The sequence below is a fragment of the Gadus chalcogrammus genome, chromosome 11, assembly GCF_026213295.1.
Source record: "Gadus chalcogrammus isolate NIFS_2021 chromosome 11, NIFS_Gcha_1.0, whole genome shotgun sequence".
Classification (NCBI taxonomy): domain Eukaryota; kingdom Metazoa; phylum Chordata; class Actinopteri; order Gadiformes; family Gadidae; genus Gadus; species Gadus chalcogrammus.
In genome coordinates this window covers 7,316,096-7,331,724 of record NC_079422.1, presented here as the reverse complement: position 1 = coordinate 7,331,724, position 15,629 = coordinate 7,316,096, and the positions used below count along the sequence as shown (strand labels likewise).

The 15,629-nt window shown below is 42.8% G+C and overlaps 2 protein-coding genes across 2 annotated transcripts; both read left to right on the top strand.

Moving 5' to 3' along the window:
- Window positions 1–1,983: 1,983 nt before the first annotated feature.
- LOC130391669 (HEPACAM family member 2-like) lies at window positions 1,984–6,913 on the top strand. Its single transcript, XM_056601897.1, has 6 exons — window positions 1,984–2,074; window positions 3,719–4,045; window positions 4,775–5,062; window positions 5,698–5,946; window positions 6,550–6,640; window positions 6,766–6,913. The coding sequence occupies exons 1-5, from the start codon at window positions 1,984–1,986 to the stop codon at window positions 6,630–6,632; spliced, it is 1,038 nt and encodes a 345-aa protein (XP_056457872.1). The 3' UTR covers window positions 6,633–6,640; window positions 6,766–6,913.
- Window positions 6,914–7,813: 900 nt separating this feature from the next.
- Window positions 7,814–13,406, top strand: LOC130391484 (nectin-3-like protein). Its single transcript, XM_056601648.1, has 7 exons — window positions 7,814–7,866; window positions 8,150–8,289; window positions 9,032–9,385; window positions 10,642–10,747; window positions 11,105–11,142; window positions 11,216–11,265; window positions 12,727–13,406. Exons 2-7 carry the CDS (start codon window positions 8,238–8,240, stop codon window positions 12,883–12,885), a joined length of 759 nt encoding a protein of 252 aa, XP_056457623.1. The 5' UTR covers window positions 7,814–7,866; window positions 8,150–8,237; the 3' UTR covers window positions 12,886–13,406.
- The last annotated feature ends 2,223 nt before the right edge of the window (window positions 13,407–15,629 follow it).

The following is a 15,629-nucleotide window of genomic DNA, read 5'->3' as shown; positions in this document are numbered from 1 at the left end:
TGCAAATACATTTCACACATATCAGATTAATAATCAGAAGAATTAAAAAGTATTTATGTTCTTTCTTTTCTGCAGGATTTCAAAACTTTAATGGATAATAATTGTAGTATGAATATGTAATAATTTAGAAAATAAGTATATTTCCTTCAAAAACAGAATGTACTTTGATATTGTCCCTATCCTTATCAATCTTGGTGCTTGTGTTGGCTTTTGTATATTTTATTGGTGTTCTGAGTTATTGTTATTGCTGTTGGGACACTTTCACATAGCAGCAATAATAATAAAGAAAATGAAAGGTTAAAAAGTTAAAGGTTTATGCTGGTTCATGGTGCCATATACTGAATAGCTGGTCATCTGGAAATTACAGCTAAGAACTTATTCATAGCCTCGTTAAATTGTTAGATAACGTACTGAAGCCAAATTAACATAATATTGTCTGAAGGTACAAACCCTGGCCACTGTTGCCCTCTATTGGTCTCAAATATTCCCTGCATGTCAATTTTGTTCCGTCCTTAAATCATGTTTTAAGGTTAAATGTTTAGGATTTAGTGACCTCTACCAGAATGGATTTGGCAGAGATGGAATATAATATTCATAAGTATGTTTTGTTAGGGTATAATTTCATGAAATTTGAATAGTTTTCGTTACCTTACAATGAGCCCTTTTTATCTTCATATGGGGGGTCCTCTTCCACAGAGCCCACAATGATGCAACGCCATGTTTCTATAGTAGCCCATAATGGACAAACGGCTCTGGACAAACGGCTCTATTTTTAATGCTAATCACCCTGCCTTCTAACTTGTAATCTTATACAGGCTAGCTTACACTAACTTACTACACTAACTTACGAACTTATTTAAGATCATCAACAGTCTCTCTGGTACCCACATCGGGACTCCAACCCGACCCTAAGGAATTTGGTACCCACGTCGGGACTCCAACCCGACCTAAAGGAACTTAGGTTGGGTAAATAAAAAATATATCAAGGGACATCAACACTTGGCACTTTGCTACTCTTTTCATAATTTTGGAACATTACAGGCCAACGTAGCTTCTCCTAAGTCGATGGAAAGGGAGATGTGTTTGAGGGGGAGGGGTATTCAGTTGATTGCAATCTTCAATATGATACGGTTCCAGTAAATGTCATAGTCTACACGCAATGCCGCCACACCGCCAGACATCAACCATAAACATTCCTTCCTAGTCAACAGCTAGTGCCTTACTGATCCGTATTTGTGCAAATGTTACTCAGGGTTGGGGCAACAGATAACAGTTAAACTGTCTGTTTACAGTAGTCCATTGTTATCTGTGAGTTTAACTCATCCCAAATAAAAATGTAACAGATCCATCCTCCTTATTGACCCACTGACGGGTGAAACTGCTTGTGTATGCCAGGAGTTCAACAGGAACAAGGGACTCCAGCCAATCAGGACCCTTTATTCTACACTGTTGTGTTTGCCGATTGGTGGACACGTTTATGCAGAGCCTCTCACACAATACTTTGACGCAAACATTCGTATCATAGGTGGGCCCCAGTGGGAACCAGACGCCAGTGTCAATGCCTTGTCCAGGGAATCATAGAATTCCTTAGCCTGGCAAAATGGTAAGGCTATGCCCAGGGTATTGAACCCCTAACCGTAGTAGTGTTAAAGCTAGGCCCAGGGTATTGAACCAATAACCCTAGTGTTAAATCTATGGCCAGGGCATTGAACCCTTACCCTGGTATTTTAATGCTATACCCAGGGAATCTAACCCAAAACAAGCAGTATTAATGCCTTGCCCGGGGACTCAAAACACCCCTCACCAAGGCAGTGTAAGTGCAAATGTAAACGTCCTGAGTGACACTGGTATGGATGTCTTTATTGGATGTCTTTATTGTTTTACATGAAAAAAAACACTTAGCTAGCACCATAGCTATCACTATGAGATAGGTCCACACAACGTCTGTTGTTCCAGAAGCATGTGTGAAGTGCACACGTGAGGATGGGCAGGCCTGGTTCCAGCGTCCTGCCCTCGGAGGCTGTGGCGGCGCATGACCTGGGCCTGAAGGCGCGGAGTCTGCTGGATGTGTGGAGTGCTTCCGGGCTGACATTCAAGCTCTTTGATCCACCCTCATCTGGAATGCCACGGTCGGCTGCTTCTGTTTAAGCAAAGCACTTTAAAAAGGCTCCATACCTACTCACTTAAAAGCATCATAAATTGAACACACAATATCCTTTGGAAAGAACTGGCCCACGAATGATACGGCTCAATACAAACAAGATCTTTATACTTCAGTTAACTGGCATCTTTACTAGCACTTTAGCCTCTGTGTGAATAAAGTTTGTGGGCTTTGGTTTCAGTAGTTTAGTCATATCTTCAATGTGATTAGGAGACAAACTCCTGGTCATTCATTTAAAAGACATTCATCTAGTCTAATTAAACAAACTGAAATAACTTACTCTGCTGGCTTGTTGTGCATTACTTTTCAAGAGGAATTCATTACTTTAAAATGTATTTCTTTACGAATTATGGTAAATCATGAAACATTTTACACTTCATAGAACACTTTATACAAAATTGAATGCTGTTGCGCATGGCCAAGTCTCCCATTGAAAAGGAGATCATTGAGCTCCAACATGGCAAACAGACGATACAGTAACACTTAACAATAAGGGTACATTCATTAACATTAGTTAATGCATTAATAAGCATAAACGAACAATTGACTAACAGTTAATTCAGTTAACTAATGGCAGTTAACTAATCATTTACTAATGGTGTTCATGTTAACTAAGGTATTGGTGTTCATGTTCATTAATTTAAAGTGTATAAACCTAGCCCTAACCCCTAATGGTATATAATAATTATTATTACTGCATTAACTTACGTCAATTAATGATTACTAGATAAGTAGTTAACTGTAAGTAAATTGTTAGTTAATCTTTATTTAATCCTTATTATTGCATTAGCTAATATGAATTAAAAGAAAACGAAAGTTACCTTATTGAAAATTGGTACCAACGATAACATTAAACAACTAAGGTAGCCTTGTCAGAGGGCTGTTTGACTACATTAGCATATTACTTGTTGGACCGGTTCTGTCGGATGTGAATGTCTAACAATGTTAGTTAAGACTAGGCATTAGACTCCTCCACATAGAAGATCGATCAGTATGTGTTCAAAACATGAATGGCTGCCATTGACTTAATGGCCCGACACTTCCTCCAGAACCAATCTAGTCCAGCTTTGGGGAACCAACCTTCTGTATGCTTGACTGCTCCTATAGCCATGGGTGTACTGGTGGTATGTACACAGTGGTCTGGTCATCATTTTGCGGCCTCCTTGTTACTCATCAAGGGGGAGGTTTGATCCCTCTCTTGCTCGGCCATATAAAGAGCCAGAGACATCTGAGAAATGTTTGACTTTAAAAACAAACCTGCACGGAAACCGTTGTTGGACCTTTAGTCTTCACCATGGAATACCACATCATTGCCACAGTGTCCCTCGTTTTATCAGGTGCTTATATTTACCTTACCTTACTATAATGACACATTGGGAATAACCTTTAATCTAACCAAACTATCTTCAGCCGTAATCTTTATGTGAGATTTTATGAATGTGGAGCCTGAGCATTCCTGACTCCATGCGGTGAGATGGGGAGCCCTCATCCAGGCCCCCATAGCACCGCTGGCAGGCAAGCTTCAGCAGGCTCTCCCTCGGGACTCTTGTCTTCCAGGGATGTGTGTGGGGGGGAGCATCCTACCCGCGGGCCCGCTCAGCGGCGCCGCTGGCGGGGCGGTCCTGTTCAGCACCACGCTGGAGCCCTCCACCCGGCCCTTCATCTCCGTGGGCTGGAGCTTCAGAGGGCGCAACTTCATCACCTACACCGTCACCGGCAGCGACGTTGTCGATGAGGCCTATGCCGCCAGGGTGACCCTGGACCGGACCACCGGTTCCCTGCAGCTGCGGGACCTGGTGCTGGGGGACAGCGGGGATTACCTGGTCAGCATCACTCCGGACGGGGAGCAGCAGAAGACAGGCACCATGCAGCTCAACGTGTACGGTGAGGCGGTGGGGCGGGCCTTGACACGTGTGCGTTTATCCTGGAAGCGAACACCTTGACATGTGGGTGGCGTTACGCAGCAGTGAGCGCTACACCGCCAGCAAATAGGCCGTTGTCCCAGAGGCATTACTGTAGGACAAACAGAGGAGGCGCCCATTACACCAATTATGGGTCTGCTATTTTTATGTGTGAATAATAGTGCACTTAACTAACTAATGAAGATAACACACATTGACCATGCACTTTGTGCCCTTGTACATCAAAGGAACAAAGCCATAAATAGTGTTGTGAGCAACACCTGTGATTTCCCGTGGACGGCGCCTCTGGGTAAAGGAACTACACTCCTACACTTCCTCTCGCTGGAGAAAAAAAACTCCACTCTGCAATCCTGGAGGGAAGTCAATCATAATGGCTACCTAAACCAAATGACAAACGGGAACATTTAACAGATGTTTGCTTTAGTCAAGAGGATGGGGTATTTGTTAAAAAATAGGAATTTGCATCGATAATAAGAAATTTTAAGGAAATGCAGTGATGCAGAAAAGGGAAGTATTCATTCAATATTTGACACACATGCAACAGTTTAAACTGGACTGAAACAGCTTTTGTGTACAAAACTGTCTGGCTTAGCAAATCAACATAAAATCATGTAAACAATGAGCCTATGAGCCACCCATGTAATCGCTCCACAGAGCCGTAACAACGCTGTCTCCTCTCTGCTGGTTACAGCGCCCATAACAGGGGCGTCCATCTCCAACCCCGCCTCCTCCGCCACCCTCATCGCAGGGCAGAGCGCGGCCACGCTGACGTGCGACGCCGCTGCCGGCAACGTGAGCACCCGGGAGTGGATGCAGAACGGCCGGCCCCTCCTCCCCTCCCAGGACCGCGTCACCTTCTCCGCCGACGCCAAAATGCTCTACATGAATCCTGTGCTCAGCGATAACCATGGCAACTACCAGTGTCGAGTCAGCAACGCGGTCAGCGCCATGACCGCGGCGTACAATCTCACGGTCAACTGTGAGTACAGGGCCTTCTCTCTGCTGAATAAGGGATTATGGATGAGGTTGTTTGATCAAAGAAGAAGTTCACCCAACAATGAAACGTACACGGGAAACATGTGGTGCTGACGTCATCATGATGTGGTTGTTAGTTGTGCACACATGATGTAGAGGTGATGAGGATTGCTGTAGTGTTATGTGGAAATATTACCAGGCGGCGGCCAAGTCTTGAGTCAACTTTATGGCTGACGTCACATAGGTATCCATACGCATTGCAAAATAGTACCCTTCAAAACAGTGGTTAAGGTAGAGGTGATGTCATGACGATGTAGTTAGTAAGGAATGCATGATGAAGTGGTGACATCATCATGATGTTGTTAATTATTAAGGTCTGCCTGATGTAGTGATGATGCCTGATAAGGTATGCATTTGGTAATCTTGTGGGTGTGTTGTTAAGGTGGCCATGCTGACGTGTAGATGTCAATTAACAAATTAACATTGTATTTCATAAGATATATACGATGTGTTGAGGATGTAGCCTACGTATTGAACAGGGATGATTCACGATTTGATGTGTGGTTTGTTCTCATGTAAATAAATTGAACCCAACCAAACCACTGTAACAAAGGCCCCGCCCCCCCCCCTCCACCGCAGACGGGCCACAGAACATGTCCATCGCGGGACCCAGAGAAGCCGCGCTGGGCATCAGGGTGCTGCTGAGGTGCAGCGCCGACTCGGTCCCTCCCCCCACCTACCGCTGGGCGCTGGACGGCAACGACACACGAGTCACCACCTCCACCTACGTCGTGGAGAGGATGGAGGAGAGCCACGCGGGGAACTACACCTGCACGGTCAACAACCGGGTGACCAAGCTGCAGAATTCAACAGTCATAAACTTGAGAGGTGAGGTTTGATTCAAGTCAACGGTATCGGTTAGATCGTCGATGTCTACTGGGAGTTTGCTTCCACTCCTTTACACAGAGGCGTGATCGTAGGACAGACGTCAGGTGTTACTCATTAGGCTCGGTCGACTCCTTGGATGTACCAGCACAGTACACTACCAAAGGCTCAGTTATTGTCGACGCAACGCAATGACCACGTAGACGCTTCGACGCAGTCCTGAACCTGTTTAGGTTCTGCGTCGGGTTTTATTGAGCGGACCAATCACAGCCCTTGCTGCTGCGTTGCGTCGACGGAAGGTTAATATTTTTGTGAGGCTCACGTTAGGCCCTTGCGGCGGACGCAACGAGGGTCCGCAAGTGGGGCAGTAATCTCCAAGTGTTGCGTCGACGTGGAACCATAATCAGGCCTTACGTGAAGACCCGTCTACTAGCTGTGTCCTGGTATATCAGAGGAGCAGACAATAAGTATTGTTACGAGCGACTGCTGTGTTTTTTCTCCAATGACACCAATGTGAAAATTGACTATTATGGTTGCTTTGTTGTAATTCTCTTCTTCTTTTTTTCTAAATTGAAATGACAATACAGTATACATTCTATTTTTTAGCGTCCGGTTCTGCCCCCTATTGGTCATTCACACTATTGCTGATCTTATCTCTCAACGTGGAAGAATCTCTACTGACGTGTTGACACGGCTGGTGAGTGCAACGACCAAAGGAGGGACACATGAAAACATGATCGGGATATTAACATTCAATACATTAGATATCCTGTGTTCTTGGTTCTGAATATTAAAACATAACTTTACAAATTCTCTCCATAGATTGTTCCACACTGAAGTCTTGTCTTTATGATGGAGAAGGAGGATGTCATGTCACGCGGACGTACAGGAACATGATATCACATCTCTTTGGACCAGAGGGGCTCCAACGCCACCATATACAATCCCATTCTGAATGAAAACATTAATATATCAGTAAATTCATAATAATTAATTAATAAAAAAGTTGAATCAATAACACATCAATTATCTCATATCTTCCATTCATGAAATGTTTGATTTAAAAGTACGATACATGTGTTTTGGGGTACCTCATGAAAAGAATATATGAGGAGATTAATTTTCCTGCATTAAAGGGGACCCCACCAGACCTGTGGTCTCCTTTGAAGATTATACATTTGGTGGCTCTAGCTCTACAGAAGTAACAAAACAAAGACCAGCTGTCTTTACACGCCCAAAAAACAAGAAGTGTGGCCTGCGAGACCTAGTTGAATCAGAATGTGCTGTATAAAGCCGTTTTGGAGAGACTACTTCCCTGAGACTTGACAACCTTGTTCCAGTGCCTGAATGGGACCCCCACACCCAACCTTGGCCATCTCAGGGTTACGATGCTGCGTGACCCCCTTCTTTGCAGGTATTCAAAATATTCACAGAGCGGTCCCACAGCTCCCCATGGTGGATAGGTCTAATGGCCATTTTCCAATCTCATTCCAGTGACTTTTGATGAATTTAATGAAATTCCTTTCACTAAATTCACAGTTGATGATGTATTGTGAATCGATTTCTCTAAGGCTAGAGTTCAGGCCCCAAATTAAACATTATATATATATATATATAGAGAGAGAGAGAGAGAGAGAGAGAGAGAGAGAGAGAGAGAGAGAGAGAGAGAGAGAGAGAGAGAGAGAGAGAGAGAGAGAGAGAGAGAGAGAGAGAGAGAGAGAGAGAGAGAGAGAGAGAGAGAGAAAGAGAAAGAGAAAGAGAGAGAGAGAGAGAGAGAGAGCGATACTTTCTCCCTCAAAAACCACTTGTTGTGCATGCACAGTCTCGTGAGAGGTCTGTCTACTTCCTCTTTCCTTAGAATGAATCATTGCAGGAACTCATACGTGCATGATATCTTTCCAATAGAGGATGGTCTCTCGAGTTGTAAGCTATTTTATATATTTATGATATTTATTTGGAATAAAATAGATGATCGTGATTGATGACACTGGCTGTCTAAGCTTTTGGTTACTCTCGTGTAGGCTGTTTGCGTGATTAATTTTTAAATTGGAACTCACTGGCTGACTGAAAACATTTAGTTCTGATTGTACCGTGCACACTCTCTCTCTCTCTCTCTCTCTCTCTCTCTCTCTCTCTCTCTCTCTCTCTCTCTCTCTCTCTCTCTCTCTCTCTCTCATTCTTCACGTGACTTTGTCTTCCTCTCTAGGCTATAAGCTGTCATAAACGGACCAAAACTAAGTAGTATCATTGCATTATCATTCATTCTACAAAATTATTCTACAACATTATTGGCCATGGAGAGTTGCTGGCGACTTTTTGTCTTGGTTTTCTTAATTCTACCCCCAGGTGAGTAGACTAGCTCCAAACTAGCTGATATTTTTCACTTCATAATCAATATTGTCACTAATGTAGTCATTTTACATCTGACTTTTTGTGCTTTACTCTTAAATGAACAGTTTATGAACCTATATTTCTCTTATACGTATTTAGCCTACCAGGTTAATGTTATGATTGTCGAATATGTAAAAATCTTTGGCTTTAATAATATTCTTGTGCTTATTGACTGTAAAATGTGACTTATCCTTGCTTTGAAATTGAAAGTCTCAATCAACCTAAGCATCAAAAGCATTAGTTGATTTGTTCATACTCATTATAACTGGGCCTACTAGGAGACCAGCTAAAAGTCTAATCAACGTGCCTACTGCACGTTTCTACTTATCTTTCTTAGTCAGGCTATTTTGAGAGCTCTCTAACCCTTTTGCTACCTCACCTTGTTCGTCTTGTAACACCCGGTTGTGGTCACCGTAATCATAATTTATCAGTGTGATGAATTATACTCCTGACTTTATGGATTTGATCTAGTGTTCTTGTTTTTCTATTTGCTACAAACCAGTTGATCACTACGATACATTCAAAATATATCTACTCCAGTCTGTAATCAACAGCATACTTATTTATTTTATTTATTTCATACTTGTATCTATTGTATTTATTGCCTGCTTGTATAGGCCTAGCCTATTTAATTTGTATTATATTTACCTCTATTTGAATCTATTCATTATTGGTGATGTTTGTTCATGTTGTTTAGCCCCCCAGTTTGCACAAGAGATCGTCATTCCTCCACCGGTGGTGGGATACACTGGCTCTTATGTCATCCTTCCCTGCAAACTCCCAAACCCAGGAGTAAACAAACTCACCCAGATGCAGTGGGATTATGTGGTCCAAAACACTTCGAAACAAATTCTTATTTATCTACCACCGTTGAATGTATCTATTCCTGACAGTCCTCTGAAGGGCAGATTCTCTTTAAAATACTCTTCAGAACATGATTTTTCCGCAGTCATCCGAGAGGTAGTGATGGCTGATAGGGGCCAGTACACCTGCAGCCTCAACGTCTTCCCCAGTGGTATTTTTAAGTTAAACACTCAACTTGTAGTTCAAGGTAAATCACCACCATCTATATATACCTATTGGAATATTATCTCTTGCTCTCAATTAAATGTACTATGTTGCTAAAGCCTTACATAGCAATACATTAATTCATCAACAATACTATCAATAATGACTGTAAATAATAAATCAATGAACAATACGATTTACAACTTGTTGGAAGAGAGTTGGTCAGGGGTTCTTTACTTGTGGCCTCTGCCACCTATTGGTCAGCTATATTGATCTATTTCGTTTTTTTCGCAAGATTGTAATTTATTCTTGGTTTTTAAAGCTGCTCTATGTACGTTATGCATTCCATTAGCAATCTTTGCTGGCTTGGGTTTTAGCTACAGTAAAAGTGATGGTTTTAATGGAATCAAAAGCTGCAGCATAAAAGTTACACAATGCAGGTTGGTAAACTGGGTGTTTTTTTGCATTGTATTAAACATTGTTTGTTAAATGGTGGAGTTTGAGTGCGCCGTAGTTTGACGATCCCAAAGTTGCTTACGTTAGATAGCCTTGTTGACTGTAGTGTTTTTTTGTTTTTGCCAAGGAATAAACTATGCAAAGAGGTTTCCTCAGTGTTCCACTCCTTATTGGCACTGAGGACCTCAATGCAATCTGTCAACGTGTCGGTGTTAGAAAGTTCAAGTGCCTTGTTGTATTGCTACCAGAATAGTGGGGCAGTGGCTCAGTCAACAAAAAGTCGCCTTCTGATGAGGTGGTTCCAGAGGGTCAGGGCAACGATCAGAAATATAACTGGGGACAAGGTCATGCAAAGCCTTATATGTACTCAACAGGATATTTTATTATATTCTGAATCTAACAGGAAGACAATGGAGGGATACAATAACCTGGTTAATGTGGGGCCGTCAGCTAGTTCTAGTTTAAAGGCTGGCGGGTGCAGCAAACTAGAAAATGTTTTGTCAAACAGGGTTTAAGTTAGGGTTAGGGTTAGGGTTAGGCCCTTTGTGGCAGACGTGTTGGTGACCTTTATGGACACAACTAACTTAGGGTTCTATGTGTGTACTCTAAAGGTAATGTGAATTGAAAATTCATATCTGCTGAATTATGCGTAGATGTTTTACTGCACATTTTCACAAATAACTGCCCAATGTTTTAGAGTTAGATTGTCGTCGATACCTTGAAAACTGTAGGAGGAGTTAATAATACAACAATAGAACACATGTGTAATGTTATGCCATGTTATGATACCATTGTCTTAAATTACTCACCCAGACATAAACAAAAGCGTGTCTTTCTTCACAGACCAGAAGCCGCTGTCATATGGTGCGCTGATCGGAATAGTGATGGCTGTAGCTGTGAAATTATCATTAGTAATCATGTTGGCTTATGCAGCCATTGTCCGAAAAAGGTGTGTGTGTGTGTGTGCGTGCGTGCGTGCGTGCGTGCGTGTGTGCGTGCGTGCGTGCGTGCGTGCGTGCGTGCGTGCGTGCGTGCGTGCGTGCGTGCGTGCGTGCGTGCGTGCGTGCGTGCGTGCGTGCGTGTCTGTCTTTTTGTGTTCACATGTTTTCAGTTGAAATCTAGTTTAGCAGTTACAATTTATAAAATGTATGCTTGAATTGTTTTTTATCTTATATTTTTTTTAATTGTAAATTTATTTATAATTTATAGATTATAGATTAGTAACTTGTAAAAAATGTAAGTAGCCTTTTAAAGCTGATGAATGATGAATGATTGACCTCAGCTCTGTTCATTGCTGTGTTTCTAGGAAAACAACTCTCAACCAGATAGGCCTAGTCCCCAGTGGTGAGTGCAGCTTTGTCTTTTCTCCCTTTTCCTTATCTTAAATGCTTGCCTTACTTAAATATCTTGTGTTCAGATACAAGCGGAGCCGAGACAACTGGGGCATCTGGAGCTAAAAGAGAGGAGGTAAGAAACGCTGACAGCTGGTTTTATTTTGTGCAGACTTTTTTTCGGTGATATGATTTTGGTGTGCGTGATGAAATTATTATTTTTACATGCGGCTAACAGATTAAGGGCCCTATCTTGCATCCCGCGCAATTGATTTAATCACTGGCGCATGTGTCGTTGCTAGTTTGCAACTGGCGCAGAGCGTTCTTTTCCCTCCTGCGCCACGCATCGGTAAAATAGGGAATGATCTTGCGCCCCAAGGGGCGGTTCGGCAAAAGGAGGAGGCGTGTTCTGGCGCAAACGTTGCCTGGTGCTATTTTGCAGTTTCAGAAACCACTTGCGCCACAAACCAGGAAATACCTGGTTTAAAGTCAGTGGCGCGTTGTTCAGATACTATTTTAAGGGCGCATGCGTAATGTTGCTTGTGCACCTCGCACATGCTCTCATCTACCTAGCCACACATTCTTGGTAAATTATTTGGGAAAGAACTAAATTATTAAGTTGTACTTTTAAATCAAACACATATTTTCTTGACACAGACATTGTGTACATGGCCATAACCTTTAAGATTGATGAGTATTTGATCGTGAGAAAACATTGTTTTACCGCGAGTGAGTGTTAAAAAGAATGAATGAATGCGTGTGTGCGTCCATCTGTTTAAACACACGCAAATTAAACACGCAACGCATAATACAGTCCATGGCAATGTTTATTAACGGGGGGACACATGCATATTAGGAACACAAGTCGATAACGATAATGCATACAATACTGATAAGAAACGATTTTTATAATGTATTGCATATATCATTAAATAGAACCACAGTGACCGCATATCATATATCATATAAGTTTTCTTTGCCGAAATCTATTTGAGGACTCAGTATTTCTGAAGTTGTGGAAGAAAACCTTATTCCATGTGTGAATTAGGCCATGTTATTTGGCCATAAACTGAGCCATTTCAAGCTGTCAAATTATCAACTCGTCAGAGCGCTCATAGCTCTTGAAGGGGATGGGAGCTGGCACTCTCATTGGTTTATTGCACGTTACGCCCAAACCACACCTACGGGTAATTAGGCTGCTTCAGACCAACCCTTTTTGGATTTTTTGCACCGGTAATCTAGCGACATCGCCATAGAACCGCCCACAAAGCTACTTGCGCTTGGCGCTTCTCACTTGCGTTTCAGACCGTTAAAATAGGGACCAAAAAGTAACCATGATTTCCGACAGTGTGTGTGAAATAATACATCCTGAGAAGAGGAATTGGAAATTTATACTAGCCCATTTATGTTAAGGTTTCAATTAGAGCAACAATCTCTCTCTCTCTCGCTCTCTCGCTCTCTCTCTCGCTCTCTCTCTCTCTCTCTCTCTCTCTCTCTCTCTCTCTCTCTCTCTCTCTCTCTCTCTCTCTCTCTCTCTCTCTCTCTCTCTCTCTCTCTCTCTCTCTCTCTCTTCCGCTCTCGCTCCCTCTCCCATTAGGATCTGGTGTACACTGGCATTGGATTCAACCAACCAACCAGTAATGTCGAAAACACACTTTCATCCAATGAGAAACATGCTGAGGAGGATGACGTCACGTATTCCCAGGTTACAGTGCCACGAAAAAAGAAGAAGAAAGAGCGGGATACAACTGTTTGACTTTAATATCATATATATACATAAATATATTGAGATATAATTTATTTTCTATGCATTAAATAAAAAATATAAATAGAATTTAAAAAATGATATATATATATATATATTCTCATAGGATAAATATGGCGAAAACCGATTTAATATGCTAAGATTAAGTAAGAAATATATAAATCTCATTTCATCCTTGCATTTTGTGCCACACTTTTGAAGGCTTTTGGGGATGTTTAGTGTGTTCAAATACTTTGTACTTCCCTTTGCTTTGTGTTATTGTATGTTTCTCAAGACTCTGAAGAACCACTTTCTGATTTGGACCATTTCACATGTTTGAGCTATTTTGGGTTTCTTTTCTTGTTAATGTGGCCGGCGGGCTGCATACACTTTTTAGACCATGGTTGCTTAAACAATTTAACTTCTAACTATTGGACAACATTAATAACTCACTATATTTCCTATTTTTTTTATTATTAGCTTACTAAGTTTATTAGCTATTTATGTAAAAAAAACCATGTCTAATAAAATGTTCTGACATTTTTCATTCAAAAGAACGTTGTATGACCTGTCACTCATGTGTTCAGTGCACATGCCAACTGACCACGCACTGCGTAGCATGTTGGGGTGTAGAAGAACTTGGACTGTCTCTCCCTGAAATATCACTGGCATGTCGAGGGTATTTTGCATAATGACGGCTTTTGGATGGCCAGTTTGCTTCTTGTTGATCACCCCCTGCACTACCAAAGGTTGAAGGAGGAGGTGTTTGGAGAGGTGGGTGTTCGTGCCTCTGGACATGAGTCGCCGAGCGGGAAGATGTGTCAAGTTTCTCCGTAGTATCGTTCATCCATGCCAGTACTGCTCTCTAGTCCTCTCTTGCCATAGCTGCTTACTTTAGAATTGTGGTGGCTATTTTAATGGAAGAGTCAGGCTTGCAATTGCTTTGTATGTGGTGTGATGACGTTAGGTGTTGGAAGTTCCATTCATTTGAGAAGTTCTCAGTCGTGTCCAGAAAACTGGTATCTGCAGCGATCAATGATGGTAGATGTTGGGTTGTCCGCCCCCTCATGTGCCAAAAATCAACACAGGGACAGCTGAACAGCTCTGAGTTCCAACACGTTGAAATGTTGACCAGTCCAGTGGTGGTTTCAGCGACTGCTTGCCGTTACACCCTTGTGTACCTCCCCATAACTTTCCAGAGATGTGTCGGTGCACACCAGCTCCATGTAATGGATCCTGATCAAACCCACCCTGTCCGTCAAGAAGGGTAGCGAACGCGATCTTAGAGGGGTGCAGAGCAGGTCGGTGTCACCGGAAGGCGTCACTGCCTGCCCGTCTTTGGATGAATACCGCGGCCATAGATGAAGCAATCCCAGGGGCACCAGGTGAGAGATTGTGGTCAACAGGCCCGCCATCGGTTGACACACCTGGGCGCAACCGAAAGCGGTTGAGGTTACACAGTATTTTCTGCCTGCACCTGAGGGAGCTGAGGCCTCATGAGCATCGGTCACAGCGACATCCCAATAAATGTCACTGTCTGAGAGGGACAGAGACAGCTATTCTCCACATTGAGGGAGAGGCTGAAACTCAGAATGTGACTCAGCAGAATCTGAGTGTCTCTGGTTGCCTGTGCTTCTGAGGGTGTGCACACCAGCCAATTGTCAGAATAGTTCAAGATCCGAATCTCTGACAATGCCAGGGTCACCAGAACAGCGTCCGTCACTTTCTTGAGTGTCTGAGTGGCTAGGGAGACCCTGGAACTTCTACGCTTCACCCTTGAACGCAAACCTCCAATATTTCCTGTGCAACAGATGAACTTGAAAATAAACATCTCTTTGCTGGCAACAAGCCGTCAACATGCCACCGAAAAACAACCTCTGTGAACTGGGTTCACAGAGGAAGTCAACGACATAAAGACGTCGCTTCACTTTCTCTCCGGAGAATTTACCTCTGTCAGGCTGCAGCAGAAATCCATCCTTGACCTGGTGGCCAAGGTGAAGGTGCTGAGGCTGGAGAATGAAGAGAAAGACAAGAAGATCCTGTTCCTGGAAAGCAGAGTGTCAGACCTGGAGCAATACACAAGGATGAACGATGTAATCATAACGGGGCTCCAAATAAAACCTTGGGCGTTCATGCAGGCAGTCACCACTCACTCGTACGCACAGGCCTCGACACCTGACCGCAATTGGCAACACAGTGAATATACCGAGTCTGTTGAGCAACAAGTGGCAGCATTCCTACAGTCAAAGGCAATCGACTTTGACTGTAACACCATCAAGGCTTGTCACCCTCTGCCCCGCAAAAACAACACAGACAAACCGGCTGCAATAATGAGGTTTGTGAACCGTAAAAAACAAATTGCAGTACTGAAACAAGGCAGGCAGCTGAAGGGGACAGACGTCTGCATCAATGCAGACAAAACGGAATGCAGAAATTACCAGGAAAGCACGATTCATCAAAAAACAAAATAAAATACAATCCACGTGGACAACCAACTGCAAAATTTTCATAAAGCTGAACGGAACACCGGAGGAGGCCAAAGTGATGGTGATCAGAGACATTGCAGAGCGGGACAAGTTTCAATGAGTCTGAACTGCAAACAAAGTCATTAATAAACCTACACAATCATGACACACTCTGAAGGAAATCATTCATCAACATCTGGAGACATTATACCGGTACCTATGACCCAAATGGAAGACAATATCGACCCGGAAAATAACTTCTTCTTTAACATCAATCCCGACTGTAGCTAT